This window comes from Oryza brachyantha, chromosome 6 (assembly GCF_000231095.2).
Source record: "Oryza brachyantha chromosome 6, ObraRS2, whole genome shotgun sequence".
In the NCBI taxonomy this organism is placed as follows: Eukaryota; Viridiplantae; Streptophyta; class Magnoliopsida; order Poales; family Poaceae; genus Oryza; species Oryza brachyantha.
Window position 1 is genome coordinate 5,363 of NC_023168.2, and position 15,909 is coordinate 21,271.

A 15,909-nucleotide genomic window follows, 5' to 3' on the forward strand; every position below is an offset into this window, starting at 1 on the left:
GTCAAGGCATCGTCCCGATGGAGGTGGAGACGAAACCCGAGGTGGTGCCTACCACTTTGGTCGACGCTTTCGAGACTTGCAGCAGCACAGGAAGCTTCGTGCTGCCAAGAGAAGTCTTCGCCATCATCAAGCCGACTAGGCGACTACGGACACTTCTGAAGGCAGACGCCAAGACCGAGAAGACAAAGATCGACGTGCAACGCAATCACATGCCGAGCTACGAATGTCCCGGAAGATGCAGCGCAACTTGCTTCAAACGTAAGTTGAGGGGCACGATGTCTTTAAGACGCCCCAATAGAACGTCCGAGCAGCCGCCGATCTACTCGGCTACGTGATGGACAAGGAAGATCACCTGTCAAACTCCCAAAGACGTAGGCCACGCATATGAATCGAAGATGAGGAACCCAATCTCGAAAGTTGGTGCCATTGAAAAGCACTAGACAACGAAGAAGAGCAACACTAGAAACATGCGAAGGAGGAGCCATGGCGATGACGAGCACGTAAAAGTTTTTTTTTAAACGGACTGGTTTAAAGAAATCGAATCAACTGGGTGGCTGGCTTCATATCCAGATCAGATCTAGCAGGCTAGCAGTGGGGGCAGCATCGGCGGCCCGGCCCCGGTGTCGGTAGTGACCACGGAGAGGCGAGGCAGCGAACCTCGGCGGCCACAGAGGCTGCGGCTCTTGGCTCGGGCGATGATGGCGGCAGAGGCGGGCGACCACACAAAGGCGTCGACCCTTGGCGGCTACAGAGGTGGCGGCGCTCAGCCCTTTCGGTGGCGGCGACTATGCAAAAGGAGGCAACGACGCTCGGTGACAACGGCGGCGGCGACCGCGCAGAGGAGGCGGGAGAGCGCAACTCCGGCGCTAGCGGTGGCATAGCCCTCGACCAAGAAGAGCGCAGCGCCTCGTGTCGCGGCATGGCGTGCAAGTGCAACACGCAAAAACTAAGTTTTGCTCTGATACCATGTTATGAATAGCACTTGTATTCATATGAGGGCGCTAGGCCCGAATATATACATGTATATGATGAGTACATAAGGAAACGATACGCATAGGAATAAGAGTACGAATAGGAATACGAGTAAGAATAGGAATACATCTACACTTAAAACCATCATCATAAAATCCATCGTCATAATTACCTCGTGCATTATCATCATCATAAAAATGCACACGGTGACCACGACCACGTCCGTGAGGTCCTCTCCCATGTTGATTGTCACCACCAGCATGCCTACCACCACCATGACCACCATGACCATCTCCAAAATGGTCACGAAAACCATTTCCAAAACCTGAATTTCCTTCACCAAACTCATCATTTTGATGTTGTCGACCCCTTCCACCCGCTGGAGGAAGACGCTCATTGAACATCCTCTCCATGGCCTCCAACAGTGAGTTCCCAGGTTGGTGTAACTCAGCCCGCACAACCGGGGGTTCTTCTCCATGACGACCGCCATGGATACTCGACTCAGATTCTGCATGTTAGAACAGTGGAAAGGAACAAAAAAATGATATATATAAAATATGTTGAAAAGTACACAATCTCACCACTTGCTTACCAAGATTCTTACCCGTTCTCAAGGACCGCGAGTGTGCAAAATGTGGTAGTAACCCAACTATGATTATGCGGTGGAAAGGTTCACGAGTCGAGTGGTCCGATTTACGGGTTTTTGTGGAGCTATAGGTGGCTGAACAAGGAAGGCTTGTAGTGCTGAAAATCAAGTGTTGTAAATTCACACCAAAGATGTGTAGACATTGCTAACTGGACCACTGTTAACACTAAAATTTGGTGAATTTTCTTGGTGGATTTAGTTGAGGAAAGACGCAATTAGCAGATGAAAATCTTATCCAGAAGAGACCGGATTCGAGAAGGAATCGTGAAGACCAAGGCTTGTTGGCGTAAGTTTATCTATTAATTAGAGTTAGTTAGGATTCTTATTTTATCTCTAAGTGAGTTAGGACTCCGATCGGGACTTGTTTGTTTTCTTTTATCTATTAGTATGTTGACGTCAAAAATATGATCTGACGTGTCACACACGAAGGTCTAGGAGTCAATCTTAGACTAAACCTGGCGGCTGCTCGCTCTTCGATCAGTGATTCACCGACCACTAGATCGATGAAGAATCTCTCAAAAATCCGCTTTTTGATCAGTGATTCACCAGCCACTACATTCTTGGATCCCACCTTATTCTAGCTCCAGTGCAAGATCTAAATATTAGAATGCGTGGGCGTGTCAGTCAGTTTGATCCAGCAACTGACAAGATAAACAGTAAAGCAAGCCAATTGGCTATCGAGCCAATAGGTAACAACAAATCCAGCCGATCGGATATTGATGTAGTAGCACTTGGATGATAGATTGAGCAGTCGGCTGTAAAAAGCTTGGATCGACTAGAAACTTGATAGAAATAAATAGTCTTGAATCAAATATTGGACCAACATAATTCACCAAGTTACTTATTGATCTTAGTCGATCGGACGAGCTCCCATAACCAGATCGAACCAAACATACATAGATCGGACTTAACCAACATAGTATGCAGTCAAGCACGATATAATTATAGGAAACATGAAGATCGATAAGGCTAATAAATAAACAGATGAATTACTTGGAATAAACGATGAATGCTTTTCTGCGATCGGCTAAAACCACTCTGCATGTAATCCTCATAAGCTAATGCAAAATAAATAACTGCTGATCTAACTAAATCAAGCCGATTGATGTAAAAATAATGCAGTAAAGCAATCGGCTGCTCTATTGATATAAATATAATGAACATGTAGATCGGCGAAGATCATCGGCTATAGATGACTGACAAACGATTAAGATCTATAAAATATCTAGCCCAGATCGCTAAGAATAATTATAGAAGATCAGACCCAACCGAGACAGTTCAAGATTACGCCTAGCAATTTCAGGATAGATACTAAACAAATCTAGATTGCTATCAAGCCGATGACTGATAACTTATCGACTGGTACTCTAATTAAACAATGAGCAAAATATATCGATCTGATATAAACCATCTGATAAACGTAACCTACTAGATCGGACCGAACCGAGACAATATTAGATTATGTCAAACAGCAAATATCAACTCGATGTAGATCGCCCAAAGTGGTCGATCAGATCAACTCAAGATACAGATGTAAGCTGAAACTGATACGATAACTAGCAATCGCAACGACCAAATTAGAAGATCGGACCGAACCGAGACAGTCTTAATCTAGCCGATATGATTACCTTAGCCCGGCGGAACATAGGACTGACCCATCCGCCAAAGATTGAAGCAATACAGCCCCGCGTCAGGTGCCAAGTTCCGCCGGAGTTGAAACCTCGGAAGAGGGTGGTGATGCGCCGAAAGTAGTTGATCTAAATTATGATGTAGATGGATTATAATGACCCCGGGCATACATATTTATACCCTCGGGTAGAGGCTATTCCATGTTGGACACGACATACAACTCCTAATGAATAGAAAGAAATAGCAAACTCTTATTTAGATTCTATCCCTAACACAAGTCCTGATCGGACTCTAACAACCTTAGAGATAAAATAAAAGTCCTAACTAACTCTAATTAATAGATAAATTTACGCCGCCAAGCCTTAGTCTTCACGATTCCTTCCTGAATCCGGTCTCTTCTGTCTAAGATTTTCATCTGCTCGTTGCGTCTTTCCTTAACCGAATCCACTATGTAAATTTACTAAATTTTGGTGTTAACATAGTACTAGCCTCGTGAAAAACAGGAGAGAGGGAGGATTGAAGATGGGTCGGGGGAGGCAGGTGGCGACGCCGGCAACGGGTGCTGGCTGCGGTTGACAATGGGTGGTGGTGGCGCCGACGACGGGATCTGCAGATGGCGCGGCGACGATCATGAAGATGTGCGACGCGGATACGGGGACTACAGTACATACATTCCCTCCTGCAGTACGTACAGTGTTCCCTCCCTCTCTCGTACCTGACGGGTGGGGTAGGGGTAAAAAAGTCAAAAGAGATAAAAAAAAGAACAAAAAGGAAAAAAAGCTGAGAAATACATAAAGTGGTAAGAAATAAAAAAATAGCACATCTAATGGTGTATTAGAGAAGGCATGCAGATTGGATGGCAAGTTTGCAAAGGCACACGTATCTAGTGGTTAATTATCAAATCTCTCTATTTATGCATAAACAATCAACATTTAGCATATGTATATTTTGTAGCACTCAATCGTACATGTTATCTTAAAGATAAATAATAATTGCAAAGCATACGAGCTCATACATGATGCTGGATGCCGCATAGGCTGCACAGCTGGCTAAACATTTTGATACCGCTTATCGTTATTTATGCTGTTCGAAGTTCACCGGTAGCCTCAAATGCAGGATGTTAGGGAGATAATGCCTGTCAACATATGCTCCTAGATTCACTATTCTTATCCTAATATGATCATAAATTCATGATTGCAAACGTTTCAAAAATTGCTGCTAATTTGATACCAGAAAATTAGTGGCATGTTATACAATATTACCCATTCAATCCATCTATACTAATATAAAAAAGAGTTAGAATTCCTCTATCACTGGCCAAACAAATGTACACAAGATTAACTCAATTGATTTTTCACTGTGAGATGGCTAAAACGTTCTGAAATATCTCTCTTGCAACACATCCCGTGACTACGCGCCTGCGCCCGCCCCCATCGCCCTCAACCCCGTCGGCCTCTCTCTTCCCCTCCGCATGCTGCCCCCGCACCGCCGCCCACTCCCGGTCGCTCCCACGTTCCGGGCCGCCGCTGTGCCCACTGTCTTGGCCGGCGCCGGCTCCTACCAGCACCCCGATGTCCACCTCTGCCACCGGCCACGCTCACGCTTTGGTCCACCGCCGGCCGCGCCCATGTCGATGGCCACTGCCTGCTTCCGCCCTAACGCCAATGACCCGCTGCAGGATGCCTTCCACGCCGTGTGCCCCCACCGTCGGCTGCCCACGCTGATGGCCGCTGACTGCTCCTGCCGAACGCGTTCACAGAAAGGGGAGGTGAGGAATAGCCAGTTTCTGATACCCAGTTTCTTGCTCCTACCACAGCTGAATGATATATTGCCATGCTATTCTATTATTATCAGACTTTATAATCAATTATATTATCCTTATGACCTATTGACATGGCATAGGTTCATGTAGTGTTATTCATCTGCATTATATTGCAGTTTGAGATTTCAGCTCCTGCAAAAGAAAGTATGAATTTTCTCATTTGTTTTCTATTATGTATTCTAATTGAATGGCATGGGCTTGCATCCTGTTTCAATACTAATGAATTGAGATATTTGTAGGTTGGGAACTTTGGCAACTGGACTTTGGTAAATTCTTTCCACCAAATCCATCCAGCTGGCCAGCTGGGTGCCTTGGTGTTTATTGATTATTCTACATATCCCTTGATTTTCATATGCAATCTGTCCACTCTACAAATGCGCATGTTCATTGCTTGTCGAAATGCTCAAACCGATTCAAACATAGTATTGTGCCAATTATTTTATTCATTAAATCAATGATTCTATTGATGATTTTTTTTTGGAAAACAGAGCGGTTTTCCAAGTTTAAAAAAGTATTTAAGGAGGTAGACAAATTGCGCTCTCATTTCTATTTGTTCCTTCTTATGTTTGGATTTAATTTCATAAATCATATTTGGGATACATGATATTTAGAAAGATTAATATATACATTACATTAGGTCAATGGCGCTGGCTGCGTTTTCTCCTCCACCACCAGTCTTGGCTTGATCCGCTCCTCTTTTAGTCAAGTATGCTATTCCTTCATTTTGGACCCACCTACACTTTCTCAGATAACCAACGGTACTATTTTCTTCCACTTTGTTTTGGGTTTTTGTAGTTATTCATGCCAAGAAGTTGCTGATCCATGATCCTAATGTGCGTTGTCCTTCTCCATTGCTGACATCCCTGATTTCGACTACTTTCTGATACCCTTCAGCATGGTATCGAAGGTGGAATTGATATAGCACTGTGCAGGTGGCCAGGTGATGAACCAAGAGGGCTCAAATCCAAGCTGTGATGTGGCGATGATGAGCAACTTGCACAAGAACCCAGATAGGCAAGTAGGATATCACTTAGTGGTGCAAGTTAATCAATATTGCAATTTTTTATGAAATGACTTATAGGAAAGGGTTGAGATTACCAGTAAAGTTTTTTATTCTTCTGATTGCAGATACTTTATTGAAATTGTGCGGCCACAAGCAGCAATTTCAAACTAAGAAAGGTGTATACTAACATGCTTCATATATTGATATGTTATTTACAAAACTAGAAAATAGTCATTCATTAGTGTGAAATCTACAATTATTTTTTTTATTCTAGATGGAAAAAAGCTTGATTCATGTTTCTGATTTGCTTCCATTTTTTCTTAGATAATGAATCCCAGAGAAAGGGCACACTTATGCAGAACCATGATGAATTTGTAAGACACAATGGTTCTGGGCCTTTACTAATCTCAATTTTAGTTTTTTTTTTAAATGTCATCAGGGCATGACCAGGAAATTGTTTTTTTCCTAAATGTTCATACATGAACCTGCAACATTCTCTTCTATTCTTTAGAATTGTCGTCATATATTCATGGATTCGTCAAAACTGGATGGTGTAGTTTATCTATAGTAAATAGGGATGTTTATATTGCCATTGACTTGGGATTATCAAAGCCATTGTTGCAAGATGCTAATAGGCATTCTTTTTCCTTCTTTGCAAGAGGAGGCAACCTATTGGGCATAGTAGCACCTCTGATCACAGGTTTGGAGGATGGAATTAGGCAAGGTAATACACTGATACACATGATTTAAGTGGAGCAAGTTAATCGCAATCGTAGGTTTGGATGACACAATTACTTAAGCTTATTTACTTGTCAGAACAATATTTGACATTCATGTGTTTGTACACATATAACATCCAAAAATTATCTACCTGAATGTTCTGGTTTGCCACATGCAAACCACAATATTATTGACTATGATGGTTCCTTCCGCTCAATCTCAATTCCAAGATTTACATGCCAATTTCTTTAGAGAATCTACTGCTAAGTTCTTATATGAAATACATGTATTTTATAAAATAAATTAATTTTATTATTATTTACTAATGTAATTTTCTGTCTCATGTTACAAAGTACCCAACAAGATTATTGTTGCAACCAAAAGCCATGGATGCTTCTAAAGCAATTATTCTAACATAACTCATTTTACTTGCTACCTGAAGATCTACCCAGCCATGTTTATTTTTGCTCCGCTCAAAATCAAGAGGCTTTACAGGTTTTTAACAGAGAGCTTTACTGGATGTTATACATGTAGCATATAACTTTTGAGTTTAGTATTACAAAGTCTGAACTTGGGCTTGCATTGCTTAAGAAGTTGGACTAGCAATGTACTGAAATTAGTATTCAAATGTGGCGTTGCATTATGTGACTGACATCCTTTGTAAGTACCGTTGGACGGTTTGATTTAAGGTCAAAAGTTGCTCTACCAATGTTTTGGCAAATTCAGTAGTGTTGAGGTAGTATTTGGATTGAGGCTAATTTTTGGCATGCCTGTATCAAATCGGGAGATTTGTAAATCTGGCACAAGCCAATTCTACCAAGTGAAGACAGAGAAAATAATTTGAGAAAACTCATTTCGGCCTTAAACCAAATACAATCTAACCTTACCAAAAATTATCATGGCAAAAGTGGCCATTGCCAAAATATTGAAAAGGCCTATTTTGGCATTGAACCAAACCAACCCGTTTAGAACATGAACATGCATATTTTCCTTGTCAATTATTTGTTATGTACTTAGTTAGTAGTTTTTGACATCCTTTAAAAATGTGGATTTTTTTATGGTTGTGGTGTTGTTTTCTTGCCAAATGTATATACTCTTTCAATACAAATTTCTTGGGAGAAAACATAGCCAGTCACATATCATGCTATGTGAGTATGTGCTCTATTTTTTTTTTCAAAAGACCGGTGTGCCTTCCTTCTGTATCATTGACAATTTCTATTTTTTTTACGCCCATGGGGTCTCAAACCTGCTACTCATATATTGTTTTTGGTGTCTTAACTTGGCGATGCAATAGGTGTGAGCCATAGATTGTCTGAATATTTGCCAGATTAGTGTTTTTGTGTGAGCCATACATTGTTGTCTGAATATTTACCAGATTAGTGTTTTAAAATTTCCTTATGTTATTGCGTGATCATTTGGTATATTGGTTTGTTGACTTGTCCTTTGTGATATAACTGAATGTATGGTCTGAACTTGGACAAGCAAAATTTTATTTATAAATTATTATATCGTTGGGCAAACAATCACCCCTAGGAGTTGGTGGTGGAGTGACTAACATATTCATCACTCACCATCGCCACTTATTTTAAAAGTAGTATGGATACACCATAGAAACTGCATGTGCATTATTACTAGTTCAAATAAATTTCCTGGTGAACTCACATATTGAATAACTAATTCGCACTAATCATATCCTTCTGTCCACCAGAGTATATGAGATTGTCTCCTATATGTAATTTACTTCATATTGACATCTTCTTTATACATAATAACAAGGTTTTTAATTTATTAAAGAATAAGATGTACAGTCTCCACAAATACTCCCTCCATATTTTTTTATATGACACCGTTGACTTTTAAGTCCACGTTTGACCATTCATCTTATTAAAAAATTATTTAATTATTAATTATTTTGTTATAATATGATTTATTATTATAGGAACTTTAATTATGCATTATAATTTTGCATATTTGGATATAAATTTTAAATAAGACGAATGGTCAAACGTGATCTTAAAAGTCAACGGTATCATATGGAGTTTATGGAGGGAGTACCAATGTTTACCTTTTTTTCTACAAAAGATGTTTCAGAACTGCGAATCAGGTTTCTATGCATGCTACCTATAAATCTGAAATACATGCTACCTAGTAAATCTAAAATATACTATTCCCTCCGTTTTAAAATAAATTTATTTTTATTTTTTTAATAATAAGACAAATGGTTAAGTGTTAGATATAGAAACAGAAAATAAAGTTTTTATGGGATACTCTAGTGGTCTAGTGCCCCGGAGTAGTAACATTCACATTGATCGAGGGTGTGCTCACGGTTTACATCAACGTATATGGTCATACATTATCAACGTATATGGTCATATATTTGAAGTATTAAATGTATTCTAATTATAAAATAAATTTTAGATTTCATCTGAAAACCGCGAGACAAATCTTTTTAGTCTAATTAATCTGTTATTAGCACATGTTGGTTACTGTAGCATTTATGGTTAATTATGTAATTAGTCTCATGATTTTTCACATAACTGTGTAATCAGTTTTAGTGTTCATGTATATTTAATATTTTATTTAAATATTCAAAGATTTGATGTGATATTTTTTGAACTAAAAAGGGCCTGAGTTATACGATGAGCCAGCCAGCAAGTGGAATAGAATACCCGGGGCGTCCAGATTCAATGGACCAACCAACCTTAGGAGAAATGGGAAGAATAAAAGGAAGCGGAGGAAGAAAATGACCCCTCCAGAAAGAGTTGAAACAAACAAAAAGAAATTGTACAGATATCGTCCTCCAAAAGGGATGGAAACAGACAGAAATAAACTGTACGGATATCGAAATTATTCTTCTTGATTTACTGGCTGTTTGGATCCAAATATTTTTTTAAAGTCTTTTGTCACATTGGATTGGATGTTTGGACGTTAATTAGAAATATTAAATATAGACTGGTAATTGCATAAATAAGGGTTATTTTATTAGATAAAATTTTTAAGCATAATTAATTCACGATTTGTAAATGTTTATTGTAGAATCACATTCGCTAATTATAGACTAATTAGATTTAATAGATTCGTCTCACGAAATAGTCTAAAGTATAAAATAAATTTTATAAATAGTATATTTAATACTTCTAATATAACAGGGATGCAAACACTCACCTACTCCGTGGCAAAAGTTAGAGAAAGGAGTGGCAAAAGTTAGAGAAAGGAAGAAGAATTTAGAAGAGAAAAAAGAATAGAATTAGGACCCCTCCAAAAGGATCGAAACAAACAAAAAGAAAATGCCCAGATATCGAAATTATTCGTGTAGATTTACTTCGTGGAAAATGTTTGGGGGAAAGAAAAGAAGAATTTAGGATTAGGCAGAGAAAGCACTCGTCGTCCATCCAGTGAGACGCCCACACACACGCCCTCACTCGTGGCACCAAGCAAAGCAAGAAGAACAGGATGGCGTCGTGGTCGTCGCCCGCCGCCGCCGCCGCCGCCGCCTCCTCAGCCTTGCAGTCCCAATTCGGTTTCTCCTGCTGCTTCTCCGTCCTATCGCCACGGCGTAGCCTCCTCCTACCACCTCTCGCCCGCAACCCCACGCTGCCCCTCCAGTCCCGGCCCCATCACCTCCAGACCACCAACCACCCCTCGACCTGGAGGTGCCACGCCGTCGCCGCCGAGGTCGAGGGCCTCAACATCGCCGACGATGTCACTCAGGCAATTCCCTTGCCTACCCCGCATCGTATCCTATATTCCTATACCTTTTCTTTTGTTTGTTTTTGCGGGCTAACAGTAGAACCCCAAAGTAGAAATAGAAACACACTCACTTGAATCAAATCAAACCATATATAAGACATCTTCGTGCGACGGGTAGTACTCCCTTCGGGTTTTTTTAATTTGACGTCCTTGAATTTTGAATTTATCGTGGGTTTAGAGTATAGTAATAAATCAAATCGTAATAAATATGCAAAGTTATAAGTCATTTTTATAGTTCTTTAGTAACAAATCAAATGATAATAAATAATTAGTAATTATATAAATCTTTGAATATGACGAAATAGTGTTTAAAAATGAAAAGCGGAGGGAGTATGTTACATCCGTTTTACATTATAACATGTTCTGATCCTCCGGAGATTCATGTGAATACTAAGAAACACATATATAAACGATATCCGTTGATCTATTAATGAATTTGTGTAGTGCCAAAACATTTTGTAATATGAATTGGCAGGAGTAGCTAATAATGAACCACTCCAAGCTCTTATTTGAGGATGTATTCGTTATTTTCTAATTGCAGCTCATCGGCAAGACTCCAATGGTATATCTCAACAACATCGTCAAGGGATGTGTTGCCAATGTTGCTGCTAAGCTCGAGATTATGGAGCCCTGTTGCAGTGTCAAGGACAGGTACCTTCTCCTTTCCTTGCCTTGTTCGACTCACCTTTTACACATAATCTAAGCTACCCAGTTTCTTCTCAGGATAGGATACAGTATGATATCCGACGCGGAAGAGAAAGGTTTGATAACTCCTGGAAAGGTGAATCATTGTTCTTTTGCTTGTATTGTATATACATAGCCACTTGTTGCCATCTTTCACATTTTAACATCCTTCCTAATTATTACTAACTACTAATAAGACAAGTGACGAAGCATGGTCTGTTCAGTCACCTAGATTTCTTGATGCTTCCTACAAACAAACTTTTTAAGGAGGCAAGGGGCCTAAAAACAAACATTTACTTTCAGACACCATTCATATCTAGGGACCCAATAATCAAACCATCTGAACTAGGAGCCACGTTTATGAATAATTGATAAAGAAAGCTTCCATCTGCCTAGTTTTGCATTTTGAACAGAGTGCATTACTAGTGCTATGTAATTTTCCACCCGTCACTAAAATAAGGGTACTTCTGTGAATTGTTCAAAACAAATTATGTCAACATTATCGGAAAATCAACTACAATAATATGCGTGGTTGTCCATGGATCTATGCACTACTGTATCTATCCAAATAGTTATGAAATTTGTCCATGGACATTAAAATTATTAGGAGATTCCATGTTGGTTTGAATTATTGAAACCTTTTCCAACAGTACTTCATTGCTTTGTTTTTCTCTCGTTGCATTACTTCGGCTCTCAGCCCAGTGACCTACCATGCATGACATATTACTTTATGCTCTATATTCAGAGTGTTTTGGTGGAACCAACAAGTGGAAATACAGGCATTGGTCTTGCCTTCATTGCAGCTTCCAGAGGATATAAGTTAATATTGACAATGCCTGCATCAATGAGTATGGAGAGGAGAGTTCTACTCAAAGCTTTTGGCGCTGAGCTTGTCCTTACAGATGCTTCAAAAGGGATGAAGGGGGCTGTAGATAAGGCTACAGAGATTTTAAATAAGACACCCAATGCCTATATGCTACAGCAGTTTGACAACCCTGCGAACCCAAAGGTAACATAGTCATATAGAACTAGCCACATCTATCTACATTTGTACTTGCTCAATGTTTATCTTTCTTTGTTTTCAAGCAGGTACATTATGAGACTACTGGGCCAGAAATATGGGAGGATTCTAAAGGGAAGGTGGATATATTCATAGGTGGAATTGGAACAGGTGGAACAATATCTGGTGCTGGCCGTTTCCTGAAAGAGAAAAATCATGAAATTAAGGTTTCCTTAAGTTCTATCCATGCAAAATCTTCTGTTATATGCACTTTAGAGTACTTATACAGTTATCTTGTATAGGTTATTGGCATTGAGCCTTCTGAAAGTAACATACTCTCTGGTGGAAAACCTGGTATGTTTGTGATCTTACTTCCTTAAGATTTGCCAAACTTCTGTTCTTTCCCTTAAGCTCACCCAATTTGTTTAGGCCCACATAAGATTCAAGGCATTGGGGCAGGATTTGTTCCAAGGAACTTGGATAGTGAAGTTCTCGATGAAGTCATTGAGGTCTGAGTCTGAACTTGTGCCTATCTTTTATACTCCAATATTCAGAACTTTTAGAACAAAAGCAAGATCACAGGCTGTATTGAAAAAAATAGCTGAACTGATCAGGTGTTTAACTATAAGTATCAGATCAAGGCCGTAGTAGATTAAAAAAATATACCTTAGAATATTTCATGATCAAACTCAACCATATCAAATGAGAAAAGACAAATACATACTGACATAATGTTTTCACTGTTGAGTCATCACCATCAAATATGCCTCAAGATAGGTGCAAGCATTTTTGTCATCAAAGTGACCAGGCAGCACACATGCAGGAACCCAAGTTTGAATCACATAATCACGTAAGGCAGCACAAAAGAATGACCAGCTAGATTAAAGTTTGTTTTTCATTGGGCCAACTGCCACATCCTTTTTTTGAACTCAGATCCTCATCGTTTGACTTATTCTCTGAAAAAGCCAAACAACATATTTACAAAAAATAATTTGTAAGTTAAACTTTTATATACATGTTCTTAACAATCAAAAATCAAAGGCTGAAAAATAAACTAAGATTCGAAAACCCCAAAATCAACTCCAAATTTAAGGTTTAGAAAAAAAATCAAAAATTTGGTTTATAAGCATAAGCATAAGCGAAAAGATGAGGCTGTCAGGCTGCACCGTGTAGGTCTTTGTGGCAAAAAGCCCAAAAACAGCTTGACCAGGGAATAAAGGATTGGAAAAAAAATTGATGGATAGAAGGCCCATCTTGAAGCCCAGTTCGCTGCAACCCAGTCTATGATTAGACCTAAAGGATTTGTTTTAAGACTCAGGCATGCGCTATATTAATCACATCCCAAAAAAGGATTATGGCCTTTTGTAAACACATGACATAAAGAAATCTAGAGCCCTGACAAACCAAGTGCATCCAAAAAGAGCTGCAGATTCTTGTTTAGCACAATAATGTGCAGCCAAATTTGATTCTCTTCTGACATAGGAACATAGAGAAGCTTAAAGTTCTCCAATATTGAGCTGGTTGCTTCCATCTCTAGAAGAATAAGTTGCATGACAGAGTGTGACGACCTCCTAACCTTTCACAATCATAGCTCCTGGCATCAGTATGGATTTTGAAACACCCTGACAGAGGCAACTCCTATTTTGGAACCGCAGCTGGTCATATTGTCTGTTATTTGTCAAGCACAGATGCTACCTCCAATGCCACTTGTTTCACCCAGCTCAATAATTTTTGAATTGGTTGCCCATCACCCCCAATGCTTCCTATCATCCCGGCTAGTCTGTAAGGTGTACATACCACTGATTATACATGATGCTCTATCATCATGCACTTTGAAGCACCAAGAAAATAAAGCAACCCAGTAATTGGGTGCAGATCTGGTAAGTTAATCCCTTCAGCCTCCTTCAAACTAGTCCAAACCATTGTTGCGAAAATGGAATGTGTTAATGTACGCAGTACTCTCTCATCTCTTACAGAGCAAACAGGTTCTACCATTTCAATGTGCCTCTGGAACGAAACATCGTGAACTGGAATGATATCCTTCGCCATCTTCCACCATTTTTGATGATTGTTGCAGGGGGGTTTAATCATGTTAAATTGTTAATATCTGATTGTGTACTGGTTATGTTGCAGATATCTAGTGACGAGGCTGTTGAGACAGCAAAGCAATTGGCTCTTCAGGAAGGATTATTGGTATTCTAATTTCATGTTGTGATATGTTTTTATGTCAATGCATTTTTTAATGCATCATTCTTGCTGTGGTTTGCTGCAAATTTTTATATTCTTATAAAACAGTCAAATCACTAGTCAGTACTCACAACATGCTACATAGGGCCGTTTCTATCCTTGCTTTTCATGCATGGCCCAAGCTTATTTGTGAGTCTACAACAATCAGTTTCGGTGCACTACGTTTGAGTCAGTCTACTTTTTTCTTTTCCATCTAACAATAACGGATTTGTGATTAACTAGTAAAACCTACAGTCCTCCACTTTGGTGTGTCAGGCTGTAGTTTTCTCCTCTTAAAGGGTCTTAATTTCTCAAATTTAGTACAAAAAATAAACACAAATATAAAATCAGAAATGCCAGCAAGATGTGTGATGGATCTACATGAAGTTAGAGGCTGACAAAAGCTGACATAATTTTGTTATATCTGCAAACATGTTCTAATTGCTTTGGGAATAAAACTGAGAATCTTTTGCCATTTGAAGCTATGTGGACATTGTGCAGGTCGGAATTTCATCTGGAGCAGCAGCAGCTGCTGCGATAAAAGTTGCGAAGAGACCGGAGAATGCTGGAAAGTTGGTGGTGGTGAGTACACTACTTTCATATCCGCTAATGATCTAACATCTGTTATTCTTTATCCAAATTCGTAAGCTAGTTTCAGATATATTATATTATTACATGAAATAATGGATGTCAAATATGGATAAGTTGTCTCATGTAATTACATTCTTTTGGTTCATTTATACAGGTTGTGTTTCCAAGCTTTGGTGAGAGGTACCTTTCATCTATCCTGTTTCAGTCGATAAGAGAAGACTGTGAGAAGATGCAGCCTGAACCGTGAGCCTAACTTCACTGTTCACAACATCAGAATTGTTTCCGAGATTTCTGGCCAACTTAAGTTCTTTTTCTTTTCTGAGAAGTATCATACCACTTCAGTTAATAGCTGTTTGTTCGATAAATAAAGCAGTTAACCCACCATTCTTCCGCAACTATAATGGAGCTTGTGAGGGTACTTTCAAATTTCGCTAAAAAAACATACGTACATTTGAAGGCGGGTGATTGATTACTTCCACCCTATCTTTTTGCTTCTTCCTATGCCTATAAGCTAAAATTTGAAGTTTTATCCTTAAATTTTTAGTTGATTTTAGAGCTTTTTTACCAAAGTTTATTTTTTTAGTCTTAGCTTTTAGATCGTTAGCCAAGAATACGCATATAAAAGTTTTATTCATAAATTATTTTTCATTTGCAAATATGCTGTTTGTAAAAGCTAAACAATTCCCCTTGTTTGCAAATGTGCTGTTTGAAAAAACCAAACAATTACCCTTGTTTGCAAATACACCGTTTAGAAAAGCCGACCAATTACCCTCTTTAAACGAATGTTTTGAAGCGCCGTTAAACATTTTCAATCAGCAGAAAGCACTTTATTTATTTTTCTAATACGAAGAAAAAATACTTCTGCA

The 15,909-nt window shown here is 39.2% G+C and overlaps 2 protein-coding genes across 4 annotated transcripts; both read left to right on the forward strand.

Moving 5' to 3' along the window:
* The first annotated feature begins 4,628 nt into the window (after positions 1–4,628).
* LOC107304481 lies at positions 4,629–6,080 on the forward strand. Its single transcript, XM_040525370.1, has 4 exons — positions 4,629–5,015; positions 5,309–5,335; positions 5,707–5,827; positions 5,964–6,080. Exons 1-4 carry the CDS (start codon positions 4,719–4,721, stop codon positions 5,984–5,986), a joined length of 468 nt encoding a protein of 155 aa, XP_040381304.1. The 5' UTR covers positions 4,629–4,718; the 3' UTR covers positions 5,987–6,080.
* A 115-nt stretch (positions 6,081–6,195) lies between these two features.
* On the forward strand, positions 6,196–15,526 carry LOC102716876 (cysteine synthase, chloroplastic/chromoplastic). 3 transcript variants are annotated; one of them, XM_040525368.1, is made up of 12 exons: positions 6,196–6,248; positions 6,397–6,446; positions 6,732–6,796; positions 11,084–11,193; positions 11,266–11,323; positions 11,972–12,235; positions 12,316–12,453; positions 12,529–12,580; positions 12,656–12,735; positions 14,360–14,419; positions 14,954–15,034; positions 15,198–15,526. In XM_040525368.1, exons 3-12 carry the CDS (start codon positions 6,782–6,784, stop codon positions 15,288–15,290), a joined length of 951 nt encoding a protein of 316 aa, XP_040381302.1. In that variant the 5' UTR covers positions 6,196–6,248; positions 6,397–6,446; positions 6,732–6,781; the 3' UTR covers positions 15,291–15,526. The 3 variants fall into 3 exon arrangements, with proteins under 3 accessions (XP_040381302.1, XP_040381303.1, XP_006655669.2); XM_040525369.1 differs by having other exon boundaries at positions 6,737–6,796; XM_006655606.3 differs by lacking the exons at positions 6,196–6,248; positions 6,397–6,446; positions 6,732–6,796 and adding an exon at positions 10,120–10,503.
* Positions 15,527–15,909: the final 383 nt, after the last annotated feature.

Coding starts and splice junctions, on each gene's coding strand:
- LOC107304481 (XM_040525370.1), top strand. CDS start 4,719: ATGCTGCCCCCGCACCGCCGCCCACTCCCGGTCGCTCCCACGTTCCGG. Junction 5,016..5,308: donor CGCGTTCACAGAAAGGGGAG/GTGAGGAATAGC, acceptor AGATATTTGTAG/GTTGGGAACTTTGGCAACTG. Junction 5,336..5,706: donor ACTTTGGCAACTGGACTTTG/GTAAATTCTTTC, acceptor ACATTACATTAG/GTCAATGGCGCTGGCTGCGT.
- LOC102716876 (XM_006655606.3), top strand. CDS start 10,246: ATGGCGTCGTGGTCGTCGCCCGCCGCCGCCGCCGCCGCCGCCTCCTCA. Junction 10,504..11,083: donor TCGCCGACGATGTCACTCAG/GCAATTCCCTTG, acceptor TTCTAATTGCAG/CTCATCGGCAAGACTCCAAT. Junction 15,035..15,197: donor ATGCTGGAAAGTTGGTGGTG/GTGAGTACACTA, acceptor TCATTTATACAG/GTTGTGTTTCCAAGCTTTGG.